At 35.3% G+C, this 24,815-nt stretch overlaps 1 protein-coding gene across 2 annotated transcripts in view; it reads right to left on the reverse strand.

Moving 5' to 3' along the window:
- The window catches only part of SGCZ (sarcoglycan zeta), a 402,845-nt gene extending 378,320 nt beyond the window's left edge, over window positions 1-24,525 (reverse strand). For both annotated transcript variants that reach the window (XM_075556756.1, XM_075556755.1), the window contains exon 1: window positions 24,331-24,525. In XM_075556756.1, the coding sequence (XP_075412871.1) occupies window positions 24,331-24,525 (195 nt within the window). The remainder of the gene's footprint in view (window positions 1-24,330) is intronic.
- Window positions 24,526-24,815: the final 290 nt, after the last annotated feature.

Here is a 24,815-nt window from a genome sequence, read left to right on the forward strand (position 1 = left end):
AATGGAATAAAGCCAATTATTAAACTGGAGGGGATATTTTTAATAAAGAAAATGAGAAAAAATAACTTTTAAGACAATCTTTGGTTACCAAGTCAGTGAAGTTAAAAGCAAAGAGTTAATATATTCAATGAAAAAATATTCATTAATCACATAAATAGAGAAAAAAATTGGAATGGGCAATGAACAAAAGTGTAACATAAGTCTGTACTTAACCATAAAAATAGTCCAGTTCAACAAAATTTTAAAAACTTCTTTCTGAATGTCTGAAATGCAAGTAATTTTCAATAGTTGAGAAATAATCAAATCACAAAGAGCATCTCACTATCTCAAAAAGAGAAAATAACAATATTGGGGGGGGGGGTTCCTCATGTCCTAGAGTATATGAAAACCTACTGTGGTAACACACCTCAAGAAGGAAAAACCCAAAACTGAGTCTACGTCAACACTGACATCCTCCGATGGCGAAGTCACAACCCTACAAATGTTGGGTTCAGCACAATCTGGCTATTAGGAATGATTAGAAAATGCAATGGGGTTCCTAGCAGTATTTGTTGAAATGAATCACAGGCTGAATTACTTTCCTCTTCTTAATGTTTAAATTATTAAGTACGATTTATTATAGATTATGAATCACAGGTGCAAATAATGGGGACCATTGGAACATTATAAAGCAGATTTGAAGATATCCAAGAACACGTGTTGAAAATACAATGTATTTTTCTTGGAGTCTGTTATGCCTTCTGAAAGTCCATGCGTTTGGATTGGCTTGTGCTCCACAGGGTTTTCACTGCCATTTTAAAAAGCAGATTACCAGGCCTTTCCTTTAAGGTGACTTCTGGACTTGAACCTTTTCAATCAATAGCAGTCTCCCATTCTGTGTGTACCACTCAGTGACTCCATGAACGCACGAGTGATGCAATAACAGAGCAACAACACCAGAGAGGATGGCGCATGCTTCTCCCACGTAGCACAATGTACTCTTCCTGGTGTTGACATTACCTCTGATCGTGGGGTCATCTCTCAAAATCTCCACAAGGGTGCGAATCAGTTACTTTGGGTAGTCTTATAATCTAACAAGGTAGCTCCTGTAACATGAGATGTTGCTATATTACTCCTTGGAAGTTTAAATATATTTTAATATTTTTCCTTTTTGTTTATGTACCCAAGTTTGGACTCCTTTTAAATTGACTGAGTTTTTCAGAATAAGGAGTGTGTGTGTATACATATGCATATGTGAGTGTATGCAGTTGTGTGCACCATGTACCTATGTTATCAATTTATCTCAGTTCAATGTTTAAAAACAAAAACCCAAATGTCATGAGAGGACATTTCATGAAAAAAAAATATAGATCTTAAATGTAAAGAGATCTAACATTTTCACCATATATGAAAAATATTCAGGTTTTAGTATTCTCATATTTAGTATTCACAATTGCGCCTTCATTTCTTCTGAAGTGATATTTATAAGCAATAATAATGTCCTAACTTAGGATATAGTTTTATAATTGCTGAGAAAGCTGTTAGTGGGAAGACATGTTAAATAATAGCCTATCACTCATTTTGAATTATGAAAATCTTAAAATAAACCAAAAATTTAAAATAATGTTAATAAATAAATGCATGGCTTTACATGTAGGACATAATATCTAGATACTGGTTTTATATATACATGAATGTGTATTTGTGTTTATTTCTCTTCTTTGTAAGAATATAAGATACCTTTAAGAATTATTTGTCCCTTCATTTATGCTTGAGAAGGCATTAACTACAAATTATAACAATAAAGAAAATATCAGAAGTGCATAAAGCTTAAATAATTAGGTTGTCAGCCAAGCATTTTGTATTTTATTTGTTGCATGAAGCAAGATTAATTATATATATATCATATATATATTTAAAGGCAGAAGATTTATACTTTTAACAGATTCCATTGTTAAAATAATAACTGACGTCAGTGGAACATTATCTAAAAATGTTATTTAATAAAACATCTAATACTAAGATCCTCCTTTCTGCCAGTATTTTTAGAATGATAGATTTAAAGACATCTAATTTAATGCTTGGCTTTATTGGATGAAGGAATAGAAAGAATTTTGCTGACCCCAATTTATCTTTTGCAGTGGAGTCTTTTGGTGGATTAATATTTATTGCAACTGTCTTATGCATTTGCTTTTAGTCATTTAATGAGGCTAGTAATATTCCAATTTACATGGTAGGCAACGTAGATTTAGAGAGGTAGGTTATTGCATCAGAGCTTAGACATGTCAAGGCCAGTTAATGAATTCAGGGTATCTGACTCAAAAATTCCCTGCAGTGCTTCTTCACACAAATGTCTACTCTTGTGATACATATGAAAATATACTAGACAACGTAACTTAGCTAAAACTAGTCTCTGTCAATGAGGAAGTTGAGTGGTCTTCTATAGAAACAGCAAAGAAAACCCAGAGTGACACCTACAGTACCAATTCAAGAGTCACGGGGGAACATTAATCTTGGTCAGTGAAGGTCAATTTCTTCTTGCAATTCATGTCAGGTAATTTCCTCCCGATGACTTTACACCTTGAGTTACTTTAGGCAGTCTTCACTTTGTTTCCAATCCAACGTTGTTAGGTGCCGTTAGGTTGTCCCTGACTCACAGTGACACTATGGACAACATAAGAAAGCGCTATCCAGCCCCGGGCCTCTCACACTCATGTTTGAGCTCACAGATGCAGCCACGGTGTCAAACCATCTTGTCTTGAATCTCCTCATCAATATATGTATTATTTGACATTTCATATATGAGTATAAGTCAAAAAGGATGTCTATTAGTATTCTATTTCACAAATGCACAGGTTCATTCCAAAGAATAATATACTTGAACATGTCTCTCTATTCAACATATGGACACAGGGATTTTTTTTTTATTGTCAGTAACATACTTGGTATAGCAGTGGGTAGGCATTGGTTGGGGGTTGAAAGTCAGTGGTTCAAACCCACCAGTTGGAAGAAAGATGAGTCTGTCTGTTGTGAAAAAAATCTAAAATTGTACATATCGCTGATATGAATCATAATCAGCTCAACAGTGGGTTTTGATTTCGGGGCAGTGATAGCTACCCTGTGTCCAACAGAACAATTGGCGATCCTCTCTTGAAAGTCTAGCTAACATTGCCAGAAACACCATACATCTTTCATTCTGTAATATGATGATATGCATGTTGTTTTAACGATGAGAGCAATGTCCTTGGTATTTCAAATATCAAGATCACCTTGGTGAACTGGAGGAGCTTCCTGATTAAAAATAGACCAGGAAAAATGAATGGACTATCTGCAGCTAAGGGATTAGACACTGAAATCTTGTGAATAAAAGTAGAGTCTCATTGGGTGTACTAAAATAAAACAGTTTCCCAGGGAAATTGTAGGGTCAATTAAATTGAACAAAGAAAGAACAGCTCATATAGTGACTATTATTGAATTTTCCATGTGGGTAGTCTTAATAGATGTTTCTCTAAGGACACTGACAAATACTATCTTGAATCAGGACGATTATGACGTTTTCTAAAAATGAAATTGCACTGGTGAAAAAGGGCCAGGAATGCTGTTCTGATTATTTCCCCCCCTTTCTGTCACAACAATACACCTGTTCATTCTTTGAAGATAATTAGGGCTGACCTACCAGATTTTGCTGGGAAACCTTCACAGAACAAGTCTATAGCCCTGCTCATGTCCAGTTTGGATTTCTTTTGTTTTTCAAAATGCAAAGAATATTTCAAAAGGACATGGTTTAGGATCCTTGAGGCTGGCATCCATGTCCTTGTCATTTAGTGTAAATCAAAGAAGTCAAAAGTTCTCCAACTAAGGGTTATATAGATGGAAACACAGACTTCAGAAATGCATAATCCAAGGTGTAACATATGTTAAAAGAACATATGTTCATCTTTTGATACTTCAGTAAAATTTTCTTTGAGTTTTATAGCAACAATATTTTGACTTGCCCTTGTATATTTTCTACTGGAAGAGATAGCTATAAGCATTGAGTTCTCTCATTCCCAATATAGTCACATTTCTTATCCAGGAACTAGATTTTATTCTGAACTTAAGTACCAATGCCATGAGAGAGTGAATATAAATTTAATTGGAGGGATAGTTTGGTCTTTGACAGAATAATGAAACCTGAGTTCCATGATTGCCAGCCCTAAGACATAAATTGGACTACGGTAAATTCGTGAAAGTAACTAATACTATCCTGTGAAGTAACTAGGGAGGCATACAATATCTAAGAGACATGCACACCACAGACACAGACACAGAGCAAAACAACACCCTTATAAAGTGAATAAACTCTGTTTTATATTTTCCTTGAAATTTTTCATATTAGCAACAGCTGTGGTCCCGTTCATCAACCCCTATGATGATGGTCAAGGAGATGTTCAAAAGTAATGTGGAAATAATAGAAGTTTTAAAGCTCGGCTCGTAATGCTTGAAATTTACCAAAGTCTCTGATCTTAACTTGAAAATATTTAGATGCACTATGACTTTTAGTTGGACAAAAATTATATTTCTTGATTAAAAGAAGTGTTACTCAAATGCTTTGGAGTTTTGTTAACATTTTCTATACGATATCAGCAAGCTTACTTCAAAGCAATTATAATCATTTCTGCTACTATTTTGAATAAGTAACCTAGAAGTGTTCTTCATTGTCCATTAACTTGGTACATTCTCAGAATAGAAATGTTTAAGCACCGAAAATTATGTTGAGGCTTAGGTTTTTAGACAAAATCTAAAATTAAATCTTTAAACTAAGCAATATTTGTTTAAATTATTTAAGAAATAAATATATACACCAAAGATGCCTTCATAATTTGAGAGCTTTTAAAAATATTTCTATTTTTAGTTCTAATCCATGCTAGGCACTGAAGTTACTGTTTTAATTGCCTATTGAGTTATGCACACCTACTGTCATCCAACAACTCTTCGTGACCCCATATCTGAAATTCTAATTTTTGATAGGAACAAACAGCCTCATCTTTCTCCTCCAGAAGGCTGATGAGAGATTTGTGCAAATCACTAGGTCATCGGGGGTTAGTCAGGAAAACACATCTAAAGTCCTAAGTTAAACACTGACTAATATGCTCAACTATTTTGGAAAGTGTATGTTTTGTATCAATAAATTTAAAATAAATGTGAAGTAATGTAATCCCTTAGGTAGATGGGAGGTTCTATGCTAGTGTGAACTAATACCTTATAAATTATTTAAATATTAATTATATAATTTATTTTTAATATAAATTTGATTAATTTTAAACATTTTTATACTTTGTCATAATGCTGCACAGCATGTCCATTACAAACATTGGAGTATTAGAGAATTGAAGAAGCGATGAAGCATAGCAGAACCTGGAGAACCAGCACCAACTTTTATTTCAGGAGAACATTATAAAGAATACGTTTTAGAAGCTACATACAACTCATCACTATATTAGTAGGAGAATATTTTAGCAAAATAAAATTTTAAATATATATTAGGATAACTGAAATAAATAAATGTACAAGGATCTACATATAACCTCCTCCCTGGGGGACGGATAGCGGAGAAGTGGGTGAAGGGAGACGTCAGATGGTGTAAGATATGACAAATAATAATAATTTATAAATTATCAAGGGTTAATGGGGGAGGAGGGTTCAGAGAGGGAGGAGAAAAATGAGGAGCTGATACCAAGGGCTACAGTAGAAAGCAAATGTTTTGAGAATGATGATGGCAGCATATGTACAAATGTGCTTGATACAATGGTTGGATGGAAGGACTGTGATAAGAGTTGTATGAGCCCCAATAAAATGATTTTAAAAATGGACAGATAGATGATGTCAGGAGGTGTGCCTGTGATATATAGATGGCAGAACTTTGATTGCTGAAAGTGGAGAGGACTTGGAACATGTGCTGATGAAGATCAAGGTTTGCAACCTTCAGTGTGGATCATGAATCAATGTCCAGAATACCAAAACCCACACAGCTGGACCGATAAGTACCATCATGATTAATGGAGAAAAGTTTGAAATTATCAAGGATGTTTTTCTGCCTTGAATCCTGAATTAAAGTTCATGGCAGCAGCAGACAAGAGATCAAAGGATGTGTTTTAGCAGGTAAATCTTTTGCATAATACTCCTTTATAGTGTTGAAAAGAGGACTAAGGATGTGCCTGGTCCAAGCATGTGAAAGTTGGACATTGAATAGGGAAGACTGGAGGAAAAGCAAGGCATTTGAATTACGGTGCTGGCAAAGAATATTGAAAGTACTATGGATTGCCAAATGTACAAAGAGATCTGTCTTAGAAGTAGGGCCAAAGTGTTCATTGGAGGCAAGAATAGAAAGGCTCTATCTTACATACTATGTACATGCTATCAGGAGAAACTCGTCCCTAGAGAAGGACATCATGCTTTGTAAAGTGTAGAGCAACGAAATAGAGGAGAGGACCCAATGAGCTCCATTGCCACAGTGCTGCATCAATGGTCTTAGGCTTAGAAGAGTGGTGAGGCTGATGCAGGCTGGGTAACAGTTCCTTCCGTGGTGCGTAGTGTCCCTATGATCAGAACCTATTCAATGACATCTAACATTGGCAACAAGATGTATGTGGCAGGTAATACTGGAAACCTTACCGTGGCTGTAGCTGTTCAAGTATTCTCATTATGGGATATGATAAGCAATAAATTTCTACCTTCTCACAACTTGCCTACAGCCCACCCCAAAATATGTTTGTTAGCTTTTAATTGTATCAAGGTAATAATATGCATTAAAAGAGGTCTTCATTTTTAACATTTCATGATGTTTTAATTCCCACTGAGTTGATTCTGTTTTATGGCTATACTATAGGTAATAAAAAAACTTCTTAAAATATCTCAAATTATACGATTGACGATGTTGGTGTGCAGAATGAGGGAGGCTAAATTACCTTAAATGTACAAAGTTATCTCAATAACAAAATAGAAATATGTTTGGTATTATAACCCTCATTTATGGAAAAAAGAACATGAAACCCATTTTATTTGTGCAATACTATGTTCACTTTTATTCAGGTAGGAAAGGAGAAAGTCACATTTGAATGCAGATATAATTCCTAAAGCCCATTTTACTATATTTACCAGTTTTACTTTAACATGTATGCTCTGCGCTCTTGATTTTTATCTTACAGTATTGATTTTTGACAAGAAACAATTAAAAAATTATTAATATTGCTGTAAATTTAGATTTCTTGTTTAAAATTATATTGTCATTTTTGTAAGACACTATACAAAAACTGCTCCAAGAAATTGTCTCAAATATTCTTTCTAATAGTTTATATAATTCTCAGGATTGTGATACTTTATAATTGCAGCCTGGACATTCTTAGCTATTCATTACGTCTCTGCTGAGTTCTTAAAATATAAGTTGCCATTCACCAAAGGGGTAAAAATAAAGACTAGATCATAATTTTGGAAGAAACTAATTAAATGGAGCCTTATTATAGATGAACAATAGCAGATATAAAAGTATTAAATGGGATGAGAACAAGTCTATATCTCTAGTTAACCATGAAGTGATGCTTACTTACTGTAAGAACTGTAAATTTCTTCTGACCATCTTTCACTTTTCCATTAGCTATTTATTGACAGAATGTGAGAAATTGCACAACATATTTAGCTAAGAATTAAAACGCATTATCCATTATGAGTCAGGAAAAAATATGCACATAAGATCAGTGCTTCATTTGGTAGGTCTTTCCTACATGCATCCTAGAAATTCAAAACCAAATGCAATATATGGATCGCTAAATCTGTCCTGTAATTACACCGTAATCATATTTTTATTTGTCTATACATTCTATTTTAAAAAATATTTCCCATCATAATTTTTGAGTAATAAATAATTATTTTCCAAATGTGGTGAGATTTGGAACTTTAAATTGGACAGTTTACATTTTTATTTACCTTAATGTAAATAAATCTTTAATAAGAAATTATTTTGTCATTTCTAAAAGGTAAGACTAATCAAGTGTAACTGATAAATTTTTAGTTTTCTTCTGGCCTAAGGGATTTATGGCTTAAAAGAGCATTTCAATAACTAATGGATTGCTGAGAAAACTGTCAGGAAAATCAGACCTCTGGGAAAATTTGCTTTTGCAGCTATCACTGACCCACCATGACCATGGATTCTTTGGTTTATTACTGTTATTTTAAAGGAACTAAGACTTATCTTTTTAAATCAACTTAAAAATTATTAACAAGACAACAAAAATGTCAAAGAAAGGGCAAGTCAAATTTATTTGTATTAAGCTTTGAGTTTAAATAAATGAAAAAAATGGAAGCTTTCATTTGATTATTCAAGGACTATTTATTTAAGCTAGAAAAAAGGGCAATAAATAATATCATTTTGTTTAAGGGCCTAAAGTCATAGCGAGAAAGGTTCATAATATGGAAAAGGAATGTTCTGATTGGATGATGTTGACATATGGAAGCTGGAGGTTGGCCAACTAAAATCTAAGCATTGTATAAAATTGATTTTAACTTTACACTGGTTGGTCCAGAGTTAACAATGAGGCAAAAAATAGAGGAACCGTCAGTCGTTGACATACTGGTCTTCCTTAATCAGTTGTTACAGAAGGTGTTGCTCAACATTCTATCATCCCAAATAGTAACTTATAAATTGTTTTACATGTCAAGTAACAGGCTATAAACACCTATCAATTTCAGACCTTAAGGAGTCTTAATAATGGTAGTTTATATAATAAAATTAGGTTTAAAAACCAAAAACATTTTCACCTTTAACAATAATTAACAACTATTAGTGAATTTAAGATGGTTAAGTAGAGTTTTTAAGACTATCAACTATCTAAAAATTAATTATTGAATGAATTAATAAATAAACATAAAAATATAAAGTATTCTCAGTGAATTAATATATGCACACAGTAAAATCCCAACATGAAAATTCACTGCCATCAAGCAAATTCTGACACGTAATGATAATATGTAGGTCTCTGAGTATGTTCATCTTTGTGGGAGCAGATAGGTCATCTTCCTCAAACAAGCCACAGTCAGAGACAATCCTATGCTTGTGCTCCAATTCTGCCACCAACATTTAATTTCAGTGTGAATTTAATTTATACTCTAAATGGGAATAAAGGAACCCTGGTGGGGAATAAAGGAACCCTGATGGTGTATTGGATGATGTGTTGGACTGTTACCACAATATCAATGGTTCAAATCCAACAATTGTTCTGTAGTCAAAATGTGTCTATCTGTTCCCTTGAAGATTTGCATATTTGGAAGTCTGTCTATTCTGTGAGCTGGAATCAACTAAAATGCTGTGAGTTTTAAATAGGGATAACTATAGTTAAGGGTTCATTGGATAGTTAAGAGAATGAGGTAATATATGATTAATACACATTAGTTACTATTATTTGTTGTTATATTGCTATTTGTTATTTAATGCTATTGCTCTGTAATAACAATGAAATAATCTCCTCATTAAGGTTTCAACTAAAGGTTCCACTCCTGGGAACATGTTGAGCTAAATATATGAGCTTTTTCAGACCTATTTGCCTATTAATCTCTAATCTTAAAGAGTGAAGTGCATATTTTTATGTAACCTAATTGTTTTCTACAATATAAAACTGCCATGAAAATGTGATATATTCATTACTGATGCTGAGAGAAAAGATCAAATGTCATACTGTCTATTATATTGTTAACCATGTACACATTATCTCTCAGCAAATAGGATTTGAAAAATCTTATTCTTTATGCATTAAGTAGTGAATTAACTAACTAATAATGAACTTTTGTTGGTAAGGTTAAAATATAACTCAAGGACATAATTTTAAAGGAGAGATTATTGTCAATATATAAAATATAATAACATCCTTAGATTATTAATCATTGAAATGGAAATGATAATTTCTAATTCAGGTACCACAGGTAATTTCCCAGAATATTACTGCGGGAAGTATGCATAACTTTGTATTAAAAATACTCAGCATCTAACTAATGAAGGTATAAATTTATTTCATATAGAAAAGGATATCATCAAATATTTGAATTTTAGGTGTCTTTATGCTTTATTTTTAATTTAATTTGTACTATAGGGATTAGGATAGTGTTATTTTGATCAAAAATACAGTAAATCATTAATAACTATAGTCTTTTGGTTAATTTCATGTTTTTTAGGAGTAAAGCTTTCAAATATTTTTAATAAACAATTTGAAAAATATTTTTAAAAACTGAGCTGAATGGATATTATAGATTCATGAAACCTTAGTTTATTGTAGCTAATCATGGATATATGACACAAAATGTTCTCTCCAAAACATGTTATTTTAGTTCACCTTAGGTGATTTTTTCTATGCCAGTCTTCAATAGTTATGTTTTGCTATCCTATAATTATTGAATTTATGATTCATAGATAATAACGTAATGAAATAAAGGTGTCTATTTTAATATAAAGACAACTTTAGATTCAAGGAACTTAAAGAGAGTAAACTCTCTGAGAATAATAACCGTGGACTCAAAATAACAACGTGTGCGCCTGTCCTATTGGTCATTCTCTCAAATATCTGCGATGTTTTACAAATTTCTCAGAGACACTCGGATTCTCTTTATGTTTAAAATTTACCTAATGTAATATTATTAGTGCATTCAGCTTTATCTGTGAGCTAATTTCTATTTGTATTCTAATCTATGTTAAGTGGGTAGAAAAAAGCTCAGGAAAGGTGGAAGGTACCTAGAATCAGAAGACAATGATAATGTAGGTTTCCTTTCCCCAACCCCTCTCCCAGCGCAAACCATAGCCAGTTAAACCATCTGTTCCATTTGAGAGACTAAGAAAGTGCAGATGGTCAAGAGAGGCTGAAATTGTGAAATTTTGCTTGGAGTTTAATTATTAAACATCGACTCAACATTTGAAATACAGAAGATACCTGGAACGTTTAATTTATTAATACATTAAAATGAGCGAGTCCCGTGTTAATACAGTCTGTGTGTGTGTGTGTGTGTGTGTGTGTGTGTGTGCATTTAAGTAAGTGTGTCTGTCAGCACTCACTTTTGGCATCATCACTATGGTGGAACTCGAGGGCAAACACATTACAATCCCAATCTTTTCACACAAAGAATGTGGCTAGTGCTTTTGAACTATTCACCTTGTGGTTATCAGCCCAATGAATAACCCAGTAATCCAACAGGGATCCTATGTTACCACCTAAGATACCATCAACTGAGCACACTGAGATTAGAGGAAAAATATATCATGTAAAGACCCCTGAAAAAGTGATAAAAGTATCATAGATATAAATTCTAGATTGTTAATGTCTTATTTTGTTGTTATGATTTGTAAATCTCCGGAGAAGGACATCACGCTTGGTAAAGTGGAAGGGCGAAGAGATGGACTGACACCATGTCTTCATCAGTGGACTCACTCATCAGAACTGTGAGGGTGCCACGGGGCTGGGCAGTGTTTTGCTTTGCTCTGCATAAGATCACTATGGGCTTGAAGCAAGTTGGTGGCAAAGAAGCCACCTGACGTTAATCCAATTGACCGTTATACGGCAAACTAAATTAGATTGCTTTCTCATGGAATTTAACCCGTTGTCATTGAGTCTATAGGCCAGAGTAGCACTTTCTCAGAGAGTTCCCAAGGCTGTGAAATTTACAAAAGCAGATTAGTAGGTCTTTTCTTCTTCGGTGGCTTTTTTGGGTTCTCAGTGTCCAGCGTTTGGTGAGCAGCCCAGTGCTTAACCACTGTTCTGCCTGTAAACACTGGGGAAACCACTGCACACTAATCGGAGTGCCAACTGTTCTTTCTGAAAAATGTTTTGATAGCCAGTGCCTGCCCCCAACCATCACTACAAAAGTGACTGTCTATATATTGGATCTATACATATATCAGCAGTTATGGTGCAAGAGAAAAAGCTATAGAAAGTATCATAAGTATGTGGTTTGACTGTAAATCAATATGCTATTTATAGTAATTTAGAAAAATATATACCAACAGAATACAAAATAAGGTTAAGAGAGATGTTGAATTATTCTTTATCTAATTTCAAAAGTAAGCAGAAGATAGTCACTATAATGCTTTTATCAAAATGTATACTTAGATGTTAATTTGTTAAATTATTGCCAAATGGTAGTATATTACCTATGCAGAAAGAAAATTGTCTTTTCCCTAGACAAATTTGCAAATTATATCAACAGAGAAATAATTCTAAGAAAGTGAATCAAATTAGGGCTGCTTTGTTAGAAACAAAGTTTCAAATATTAACTCAGTCACGTATTAACTATATACAATTAGGAAAGGTTTTCTTTTATAAAGAGAGATGGTCTGCTTATGCACCCATTTTGCCTTCAGCGATTGTATCAGGAAGGCAAGCATCACAGAATGCCAGTTTAATAGAACAAAGTATTCCTGCATTGAGGGGGTACTTGAGTGGAGACCCAATGTCCATCTGCTACCTTAATACTAATCCTATAAATATATGCACATAGATCTATTTGCCCATTCTCATATATAAATATATTTACATATGTACTTGCCTTTATTTAGACCTCTATGAATGCCCTTTGCCTCCTAACTCTTTCCTCTATTTCTTTTGACCTTCCTTTGGCCCCACTATCATGGTCAGTTTTCATTTGGGTTTCAGTAATTCCTCTCAGTTACATTAACCTTGACCATGCCCTACCAGACCTCCACTCCTACCTCACCACCAATTTGGATCACTTGTTGTTCCCTTGTCTGGGGTCTTAAAGGCTTGAACATAAACAAGTGACCATTTAGCTCAGAAGCAGAAAGCTAACGTGGAAATGCACACCAGCCTGTGTGATCATGAGGTGTCAAAGGGATCAGGTATCAGGCATCATCAGAACAAAAAACCTTACCATTGTGAATGAGGGGTAGTGTGGGGTGAGGAACCAAAGCCCATTTGTAAGCAACTGGACATCCCTTTATAGAAGGGTCACAGGGAGGAAACAAGTCAGTCAGGGTACAGTGAAGGTATGATGAAACATACAACTTTTCTCTAGTTCCTAAATGCTTCCTCCCTTCCTACTACCATGATCCCAATTCTACCTTATAAATCTGTCTAGACAAGAGGATGTACAATATTCCAGATAGGAACTGTAAACACATGGAATCCTGGGCAGATGATCCAGTGGTGAGAGTGGTGATACATCTAGGGTGGAGAGAGATGGGGTGGAAAGGTGGAATCAATTACAAGGGTCTACATATAACCTCCTCCCTCCTCCATGGGGGGAGGAAAACAGAAAAATGGGTGAAGGGAGATGTCGGACCGTGTAAGATATGACAAAATAATAATTTATAAATTATCAAGGGTTCTCGAGGGAGAGGAAAAATGAGGAGCTGATGCTTGGGTCTTAAGTGGAGAGCAAATGTTTTGAGAATGAAGAGGGTAACAAACGTACAAATGTGCTTTATACAATAGATGTATGTATGGATTGTGATAAGAGTTGTATGAGCCCCCAATAAAATGATAAATAAATAGAGATGGTCACCTGTATGACATTGTCGTTTCTTGTAGCAATGGCCAAGTCAAAACTCAATTTATGACAGACTCCTGCACAACCCGATTGGCCTTCTGTGGTTCACAGGGTTTGCCTGGCCTGGCCTTCCTCCTAGCCCATCTTAGTTTGAAAGCCCATTGACACCTGTCTAGTACCACATCAACCATCAACCCAAAAGCCTCCACCATCAGACAGATGGTTGAACTTGAGGTATACTCTTGAGGAATCAAAAATGAGTCTCTTAAATGTTAAAGGCAATTTTTCCAAAGCCCCTAGAATATTGCTTCAGGAATACTTGTTCCCTTTTACCTCTTTTCCAATGCAGCCTTTTAAATGTTTCTTAAAATTTTCAGGGCTCCTTCAACTGTAAATAAAATATAAAAGCTTTTTAATACTGGATATTACTTTGTGTCTCATTAACTATTTGACAACAAGGACATCTGAAAATTATAAACTCAACCTATCTTTGAGGCATCAATCATAAGTGAAGACTTTCAAAACAAAAAAATTGCTTGATTGAAAGAGAAAATTCAACATAAAAAGTGTTGGTGTTAGGGGCTGTCGAATCAGTTTCGAATCCTAACCATACAACATAGGACAGAAAGAAACACCACCCTGTCCTCGCCATCCGCACAGTTGTTACATTTGAGCCCATTGCTGCAGCCATCTGGTCAATCCATCGCTTCCTTTCTACATTATCAAGCATGATGTCCTATTCCAGGGACTGGTCTCTCCTGGTAAAAAGTTCAAAACATGTGAGAAAATCTTGCCATCTTTGCCTTTAAGGAGCATTCTGGTTTTAATTTTTCCAAGACAGACTTGGTTTTCCTTGTGGCAGTGCCTTGTACTTTCAATAATCATCACCACTCAAGGGTGTTGCTTTTTCTTTGTTGTTCTGCACTAATACCCAACTCTCACATGAATATGAAGCGAGTGACAATTCCATGTATTGGTTCAGGTGCACCTGAGTCTCCAAAGTAAAGTTCTTTCTTTTACATACTTTTAAGCGGTGTGCTGAAGCAGATTTACCCAATGCATTGCATCGTTTGAACTCCTGACTTCTGCCACCATAAACACTGATTGTGAATTTCACCTTGACTAAATCCTTGATGAAATCAAACTTTTCTCTATGTATATGTTACCTATTGATCCAGTTGTTTTTTTTTGTTTTTTTGTACATTGGAGTTGTAACCCATGCTGATTAAAATATATTTTGGGACAAATATACTATTTATAAAGGTTGTTAACCACTGTTTATTGATTTTAAGATAAGATATGTGGATATTAAGACACACTGAAAATAAATCATTGATTAGGAATTCATATAAACAGATGAGTAAAACATACACATACACACATATATAATATTCACACACATATATAATACTCTTCCCTAATTGAAGAAAAAAGGTAACATCACAAGATAAATCGGATCCTCTTACTCAAAGAATTTATTAGATGTCCAAATGCCTGAGCAATTTACTTAATTTTAAGCTGCAGGTTAAGAAAGGTTAAAGGGGGATATCAGGGTGAACTAAGGCTTAACAAATGGCAAAATTTCTAAAGTGGAGCAAAAAGAAGTACTCAAATGGCAAAAGCATATGAATTTGAAACAAGTAGACGTGTAATTCTATAATTGTGTTAGCCACTGGTGGAATAAATAAGACAGGTTGAACAACACAAGCAGAGTGTTTTCGCAGCTGTGTTACAGCCCACGGTTCTCTGGAAAGAAATAGTCGAGCAACTCAAAGCTTCAACTATCAGCTTCTACAAATAGTTCCAACACTGGGTAGTTATTAGCAAAGTGGTTTTAATGGGGACTTTAGAGGAAAGCTTTAGAATGTTTAGGGTCAAAATAAATTTGCAAACTACATCTGTATATAAGTTATCATACCAATATTATTTGGCCTGAGGACAGGCTCCCAATATAGCCATAAAAGATGTATAATCCTATCATTGTTCAAATGAATAAATTCATCTCAATCTTTGCCCAGTGAGGTTAAAGCAGTATTAGAGTTGCTAAAAACAACAAATCTGCTAACAGTAGAATCACGCCTGCTTAACCTAAATCCTGTGGGAGCAGACCGTCTCATCTGTGTTCTACAGACCGGCTGGTGAGGTTGACCTGGACCCCTCTGATAAGCACCATGTACCACCAGGCCTCCAAAAGATGTAGTAGACCCTGAATATTATGAATAATAAAACAGATACATATACTACCATCAGAACACACTTTAATTTTTGCTCTAACTTTGAACCAGCCACGTGAGGAATGAATTTATCCTTCTGAATTCAATCTTCTTTTTACATAAAATGAGGGAGCTAAACTAAAATAAGTTCTCGCTTTAGCATAGACAAATCTACAAGCCATTTTAACTACAAAGTCTATCATTTCTTTAACATTTTATCCCAAGGATAATTTCTTAATTCTTCCTTTCCTGCTACAAAATAACTGGTACTCTAATCAGATTCGTCTTCCACATATAGAAGATTGTTACTGTTAGGAGCCATTGAAAGGCTGATGACTCACTCATCCCAACAGAACAGAACGCTGGCCAGTTCTCACCATCCGCCCAATTGTTCTGTGTGAACTGTGGTAGCTGCCGCTCTGTCAATCCCGTCTGTCCAGAGCCATGCTCTTCTTGCTGACCCTCTTCTTTACTCAGCATTTAGGTGGTGATGTACCTTACTCCACGATTTTCAGAGTTTCTTTTTTTTTAAGAAAAAGAAGTCTTTAATCCACTGGGTAGTGATTTGATAGAAATGATTAGACTATTCCTTGCAAATGCGAGGAAAGAAAATGTACTGCTGGGCTGGACTAAGCATGAAAGATTTCATCTGAGGAGGGTAATTTGTCAGGAAATTATGAGGAGGGGCAAACAGAGGGTAATAATGGAAGCCGTCTTGCAACATTAACTGTATCATTCACTCTCATCAATTCTGTAATAAATCTGCACAGCCCACACTGAGGGGCTGCGCTGGCTGGGTGATTTTCCAGCAGGCCCCCACTGCCAGTATCCACCCAGTGAGCTCTAACAGCCTGCAGGAGGTGGGGCTCCTCCTGGGTAGGAGTGGAGGGCCACGATGCTCAGGCTGAGGAATGAACTGGGAAGGCAGATGTGGCAGCCCAGGAAGTTGGACCGTGATCCTCAACCATCTTCAGAATGGTCTCTCCTTCTGGTTAATTAGGTTCCACTCAGAAAACTGCAGTCGAACAGGTGTGAAGACTAAGTAGACTGAAATCCTAGGCATGGTCTCTGGAAAGCATTGTCCTTTTCACTCAGGAACAATTAATAACTGTTACACCATTAATAATTCAAAATTAATGCCAGCTCTACCTATTTCAAAGCAGTAGTCATATTTGGAATGCATTTTCAAAGTTTGAATGATTTATTGATGATTTTTTTCTGATAAAATACTTATCCTAAGGTTTGTAGTACATAACTTCTCAGTGTTGAGCAATACAAAGACCTAGAAATATGATCCCCTATGCTGACAGCCAGGAAACCTCTATAGAGTAGTTCTTCACAGAAAGACAATGTATTCTTTTATATGAGGGCAAATAGTTATGAAATAACTTTGAATTTTTGAGAAGGAAAGAAAATATACTGAAGAGAGCATCAAGATTAAAAATTTTTAAATGTAGATACTTATTCTATAACATCTGGGAGAAACGAAAGCAAAACTTGCACACCTGTTTTGCCATTATGTTTGATTTGTGTAAAAATCCTCTCTTTTCCCAATTTCTATTGTTTTTGAACATTTTCACCTTATTTTAGTAACTAGAGATTAAATTAGGATTTCCGGCTACAATCAAGTCGATTACAACTAAAGGAGCCTCGAGGACAGAGTAGAATTATCACAGCAAATTTCAAAAGAAAACACTATACTGACAGATAGTGGATATTTAAGATGTGCTCCCTGATTATATGTTGTCAGTTGTTAGAATTTTAGTCTTTCCATTGATTTGTAATCCACACTGATGGTCAAAATCCTGATCTTCATCAGAAACGACCTCAAGTCTTCCTATCTTTCAGCAAGCAAGATTGTTATCTCAGATTGCTAAGAAATAAATATTGATTACTGATATATAAATCAGGGATACAACTCATAATTCTATTCTTCAAAACTATTCAGTTGGAGGCTACCTCTAGCGAAGTTTAGGAAATATTGATAAAGTGTATTTCTCCAGCAAGATAACAGTGCTATTGTCCTTTCTACTTTAAACAGACATCACATGCGCATTCGTTAGCAGGATAAAATGTTACCAGAAAATTAGTGGATTAACGGTGAGAGCTCGCTCTACTGCTGACACCGAAAATCAAGTCGAGCCTGCTCTCTTTGGATTTATTATAAATGCAGAGTTAGTTTAGAAACATCATATTAAGTAAAGACAACTGCTTCTTCAATTGAGGAAATTAATAACAACTCCCTGGACTGTCCGGGGAAGGATTACCTGTGCTCATTGGGCCTTAAACAAATTGGAGAATCTAGAACATTGTGCTTGCATCGATGTTTCCTATAACATGGTGGCTATGTAGACGAGCAAACATGAGAGTGACATGAAGGGTTAGTTGGTTTTCAATTCCAGCCATTTCAAAGATGAGCATTAATGACAAGTTTCACGCTATTGCACACACAGTATTTTATTCCCTGAACCCCAAACGCAATCCACTGATGTTGAATCTATTCTGTTTCATAAGGACACTATAGACAGAGTAAAATGCCCCTCTGGGATTTCCAAGGCTATAGATCTTTGCAGAAGCAAGCTGCTACAACTTTCTGGTAGTGGTGTAGGAGGGGGTGAGAGGTGGGTGTTTCAACTGCCTAAATTTTTGGGTAGCAGTCAAGAGCTTTAAGTACTATGCCACCAGGACTCCACTTATCAGTATCCAATTTTACCAAAAAAAAAAACCCTAAAAAATATTAGGCCTCATTGTGATCCCACTGTATCTAGGAAGAGGGGCAATGGACCTAATAAATAAGGTTATAGAAAGTGGAAACTCAAAGCCCATCTGTAGCCAACCAGACATCCCCTTACTGAAGGGTTGTGAGGAGGAGATGAGCCAGTCAGGGTGCAGGGTAGCAACGATGAAACATATAACTTTCCTCTAGTTCTTTAATACTTCCTCCCCCCTCCCCCGAATATCATGATCCCAATTCTACCTTACAAATCTAGCTAGTGTACATTGGTACAGATAGCAACTGGAAACACAAGGAATCCAGGACAAATGACTCCTTCAGGACCAGTGGTGAGAGTGGCGATACCTGGAGGGTGGAGGGAATGTGGGGTAGAAAGGGGGAACTGATTATAAGAATTTATGTATAGCCTCCTCGCTGGGGGAGGGACAGCAGAGGAAAGGGTGGGGAGAGACATTGACAGTGTAACATATGACAAAATAATAATAATTTATGAATTATGAAGGGTTCATGAGGTAGGGGGAGTGGGGAGGAAGGGGGAAAATGAACAGTCGATATTAAGGGCTCAAGTAGAAGGCAAATGTTTTGAGAATGATGATGGCAACAAATGTACATAATGCGCTTGACACAATGGATGGATGGATGGATAGTGATAAGAATTATACGAGCCCCCAATAAAATTATTTTAAAAAAGAAAGACTGCTTATTATGACTGTACTAAGAAGAGGAATAAAATTTGATTAAAACCAAAGAAACATGTCATTATTTCAGATTCAAACTTTGTATATGTCTACTCAAATATTCTCAGTGAAGCATAAAATAATGTACAATGAAAACACAGTTTTGATATCTATCAGAACTGACTGAATATAAAAAGGGGAAAATTCATTCAAAAGTAATGGGCTTTTTAGCATTATATGCTTTTCATCACTAAAGATGACATTCCAAGGATAGATTTGGATGGCATTATGCTGGCTACCAAGAGTGGGCGGGAGAATGAGGGAAGAAAATCAATGGCTAGAAGGCAGACATTCTTAAAGTGGGTGTTGACTTCCAAGAAAGGGTAGAGAATATCCTGCAAGAGGGAGAGGGGGAGAGAAGTGGAAGGAAGGAGGGGTGCAGGGCCAGCTGTTGGGATGTTGGGTAGGGTGTTGAGGTTGTTGAATACAAAGTGAGCGTCAGAAACGTTAACCCCCATTTAATTTACAATGAAAGGCTTGCTTTTCCTCTTCTTCGCTTTTTAAAAAATAATGGGCCTATAAGTGAAGTGGGAAAAAATGAAGTTTTTCTTATTAGAGAACAAACTCCAACATAACTTAGAGAATGAAATAAAAAGAAACTTTAATAATAATTAGAAAAGGTTCAATAGCAGCTGGATAATAAGCCACTGGCTTAGAAATGGGGATTTAAGAAGGGAAAAGAAAACAGTCGCAGAGGTGAGGAGGGAGCGCGTCGCACTTCATTTGATGAGGAGCTACAGCACAAGGCGTGATATGTCACATTGTAAAAGCTAATGTGCAGTAATATGGGGGGGGGTGAGCATCGTTCCTTTACTGAAATTATTCTAACTACAAGTGAAATAAACTTAATAACAAATAAGTGAATTTATTTCAATGTTGAATAACTCTAAGATGGGAAAATAACTGAATTTAGCACCATATGCCGTCAATTTTGGAAAGCTACACTAAAAGTAAAAATAAAAGTAAAAGATTAGGAACAGTGACAACCCTGTTTCCTGCAATTATAAGGATAAATATATCTTAAATGGCTGATGGTCCTGTAGACATGTGCTTCTGAATAAGTCATATTGATAACATTTGAAAAGAAGAAAAGTATACAGCACCAGAGGAATGACTTTGTTGCAAACTTTGTCTATTCAAATATTCTCAGTGAAGCATAAAATGATCTACAATGGAAAGAGTTGTGCTCTCTATCAGAACAAGCTGATTATAAAAGCAAGAAGAAGAAAGTTCTTCAAGGTGACTGGCTTTTAAGATTATCTATTCCTGGGGATTGTGTGCATATTCTAATTTCTAGACATTTAGAAAACGGGATCAAAGATACAGACAGGAAAACATTTTGTGGTATTAAACTTAATGCCTTCATTAGATTAAATGATGCAAATATCTAATGTTTAAAAGTACATATACGGGAATTGAAACCACATCAGGTTATTTAACAAAACTTATATATATTATCTATTTATTTAATGAAATGGTTTACTCACTAACCAAAGAAGAGTATTATTAATTCCCAACTGAATGGATGAAAGGAATATTAGAGAACAAACTACAACAACACAGATGTGATTGAACGGAAACCACGCCTGTTTTATTAAGGTTGAAAATTGAGCTGTGGAATAATTGTTTTTCTATTTCCTTGTCACCAACTCTCACTCATTGCTCACAGAAGCCGCTACGATTGTTTTCCAACATCTGGGTATTTAAATGGTCATTTAGAGTGTTCACCCCTTTGCTGACTTCTTGCTTAATAAACTAGACTATTTCATCTTTTTTGTTAACAAATCTAAAAGAATTATGGTGCAGTTGGTGCCTTCAAGTTTTACTTGATATACTTCCGATTAAAATAAATATTTTAAGATATCATTTTTGAAATATAGAGGTAACTCACGTAGAATGAGTTCCTGAGCCCAGAAAACAATATTGCCCAAGTAGAACGCCTGCCTTGGATATTCCTGCCTGACGAGTTCATTTATACTGATCCACAAAGGCTTCGTGCCAACAAACCAGCGAAGGTCAGATAACTGTTCTGAGTGAATTCAAGAGAATGAAGTTTCAAATGCTCTGTCTTCAACTCATTCTTACATCTAGGTATCAACTCTCACAGCCAGGAAATTACTGTTCATATCTGTCCTAAATGTTTCACCTTGTAGCATAAACTAATTTCCGTCTGAGGTCGGTGCAAGAGGACACCTTCATAAGAAGAGTGATGTTATTTTCCACAAAATGAAAAACAAGAATTCATAGGTTATATCAACTGCGTGGATCACGTGCAATGCCAATCATAATAATGGACTCCCAGAAGGATCATGAAACAAGTTGCAAACTATGCTGCCCTGGTGAATATAGAACTCTTTTGAGAATAGTCCCATGCCCCGTTGCCTCAAGTAAAAGATATTAACCACCACATATTTCCATCTATTGGATGGAAACAGTTATGTGAAAATAAAATATATTTTGTATGAGTCAATAATACTCCAAAAACAATGTACTCATCAGTTTCTGCTTCTTCCTATTGTGTGCATTTTGGCATTTGTGAATAAATGGACACAATAATAATGCACCAGTGAAAACATAAAACAGAATTTTAACTGTTGCAATATAAAATACATCAACACTATCTCACTCTCTTAAAGAATATACATCCTACTCTATGTTACAAGTGTATTTTTAGGATTTTTGAAATCTGCCATGATTTAATTAATTTTGAATTTCCCTGAAGAATTTAGGCATAGATTGCCATACTGAGACAATATGATACCTTACAGTAACGATCTTAATCTAGCCTTTACAAGGTTATATGTTCATTTACTTGACTTATATGTAAATAGCTTGCTTGAATAAAGAGAGAAATATTTTCCTTCCAGATTTGGAAAAACAGGCTAAATTTGATGTAAATTAAAATCACAGGTTACAAATAAAAAAGTAAAACCTAGGTACCATGTGGATGGTGCGAGCCTGCGCAGTGTTTCATTCTGTTGTACAAGAATTGCTATGAGTTGCGTCCAGCCCAAAGGTATCTAACAACACTGGAGAGGGGAAGAAAATGATCCTCCCAAAGATTGTGGGAGCATTCACATTTCAGCCAAGTGCGTTTCGAATTAGATAACTCCATGGGGGACCGAGACCTCAGGCCTTGAGGATCATCTTGAGCACAAAGGTGATTTTTTCCATTATTTCTCGTGAGTGGCTTATACAGATTTGAACTCAGCATGGGGCAAAGGACATGGGAGTGGGAACATGTGGTCATTCACTTAAGTATATTTTCTCTAATTAAAATATACTTGTGAAGCTTACATGAATAGATCAGAAAAGCCCCTTGATTTTGCCACTGGGTAGATTTCTGGCTCAATGAAGTGAACAAACTGGCTTTATCATTCATGAGTTTTAGAAAGATAACTTTAATACAGAACCCAAGTTCAAATTTCAAAACTTGTTTTAAGAAAAACCAAAACACTATTTATATCTTTTGAAGTGATAGTTAATTTTTAAAAAAATTATCAACAAAGAAACTGAAAAATGCTGCTGCCAGAGTTGCCAGTTTGTCTAATAATCATGCCAACATAAAAGGCCCCACACAGTATAAACTTCATTTTTTTTATGGTATATGACTCTCAGACTTCAGTCAGAAAAGGTGGATACAGACCTTACAAGAACAGACACATTGGGGGCAATTTTTATGATCTCTGTATTGACATATGTGATAAAATATGCCCAAAATGAAAGGCAGAATTGAGACAAGCCCCAGACAAAGGATAGGTTCAGCTGTACCAACAGGAAATTTCATAAATTATTAATATGCTATTTTTGTCCCCACTTACACTTCAACCCATTTCCATAGTTGAATGTATGGGTCTATGTTCCTGAATCTGTCCCGATGACCAATTACTTTGTCTACCTGAGAACCACACGGACTCGTGCCCATCTTGACTTTGACATCAGGGTTGTGCTTGGCTTTATGTCATTGTTTATTAAATAATTACTTTTCAAAGTAGACACAATTGAAATTTAAAAAGTGGAATCGGTGAAACCAACTCAAATTTCTCCACACACACAACTATATCATCAATCACACAACTTGCTTTCTGAATGGTTCGCCTTTCTGCCTCCAGATTTCTAGACATGTGACGAATCTGGTATCGAGAGGTTATAGTGAGATATGAACATTTCCCTTTCGTGATTCTGTTCTGAGTTACAATTGGGTACAAGTAAAGTCAGAAAGAAACTACTGTCACTAAATAAATACATTATAGTCTTAAGAGTCAAATAAAAGATGTAAAACCCAGTACAGGCTTAGCAGAGCTTACTAGACAGCTTTAGACTCACTCCTGGGGATGCAAAGTACTAACTTTTTGGCAACTTGGTCAACAAGTGGGATATTCCTGCTTAAATGGAGGTCTCCACACAAAGTCGGGCTAGTTTCAAAGCATAGTTAGGAATTTCAATATTCTGTCAGAAAATATAAAATTAGCCAAAATTTGTACTGAAGCAACTAATTTTCCCATTGAGTTACCCATTGGCTTATAATACAGGTTCAAGAAGTTTAGGCAAATTTGGTTCATCTAGATTCTTTATAACGGTACAGCATAAACTGCACACTCAACTTTCATTATCAATTTATTAATTCTCATGAAAAAGCATTTTCATTTCTTATTTATCTTCTATTAGAGAGAATCCACTATCTCATAACAACACTCTCTACACAGGAAAAATTCCAAAGTTTAAATTTAGCCATGTAGTATGTTACTTAAAAACAAGATACAGATTTCAATGTTCCACATATATTTTTTCACAGTCATCACTCTTTCATAAGATAAATCTTGATAGAAATATTGTTGCTAAATACAGCTTTAATATTCTTAGATTCCCAGATATAACAAGCAATAATTAATATTTGCTGCTTAAGGGGCTTGAAAGTTGCTAATGAACTAAGAGGCTGCAGTCTCTCATGGCCTAAATTTCTGACACTCAAGTGACACCTAGTGATATCATAAAAGTGGATGACTAGACATATTGAATGAAGACTTGAAATGATCAATTTAGGAATCTCGAGCGATGCACTTAAGTAAAAATTAAGATGAATAGAAACAGTAGAGCTAAATTATGTTTGAACCACAAGCAGTAGGTTTAAAATCATAGTGGTACTTACCACAGTGAAATTCATTACTTTCAATATCCATATTGTCATGGCTAAGTTAACTATCATGGTAACCAACAGCAGAAGGACAAAGAAGTATAAGCACCTCTTTCGCCATCCATAAATCCCCACTGGGTACAATTGTGCATTCTCAGTCCGTGGCAGATGATTCTGTTGTGTTGCTAGTATGTATTGTTCACGTGTCATCTGGGAAAAAATGAAAAAAAAGAAAGAAAAAGGAAAGAAAAGAAAACAAGCATTCAAAATAAAACCAAGTTGTTGTTTAAATCCAAATATATAACAGTAAGGCTTACAGAATGAGTGCTTAATTATCTGTTGCTGTGTGATAAAATGCTACAAGAACTCTCAAGTCATTATAATCAGAGTTGCTTATTAGACTTGTTTAATTGAATTACATATCTACAAGATATATATTATTTACCATCAAGTCTACCAATCCCAGTGTTTTTTTATTTTTGTTTTGTTTTCTCTGGTTC

The sequence above is a fragment of the Tenrec ecaudatus genome, chromosome 8 (genome assembly GCF_050624435.1).
Source record: "Tenrec ecaudatus isolate mTenEca1 chromosome 8, mTenEca1.hap1, whole genome shotgun sequence".
Classification (NCBI taxonomy): domain Eukaryota; kingdom Metazoa; phylum Chordata; class Mammalia; order Afrosoricida; family Tenrecidae; genus Tenrec; species Tenrec ecaudatus.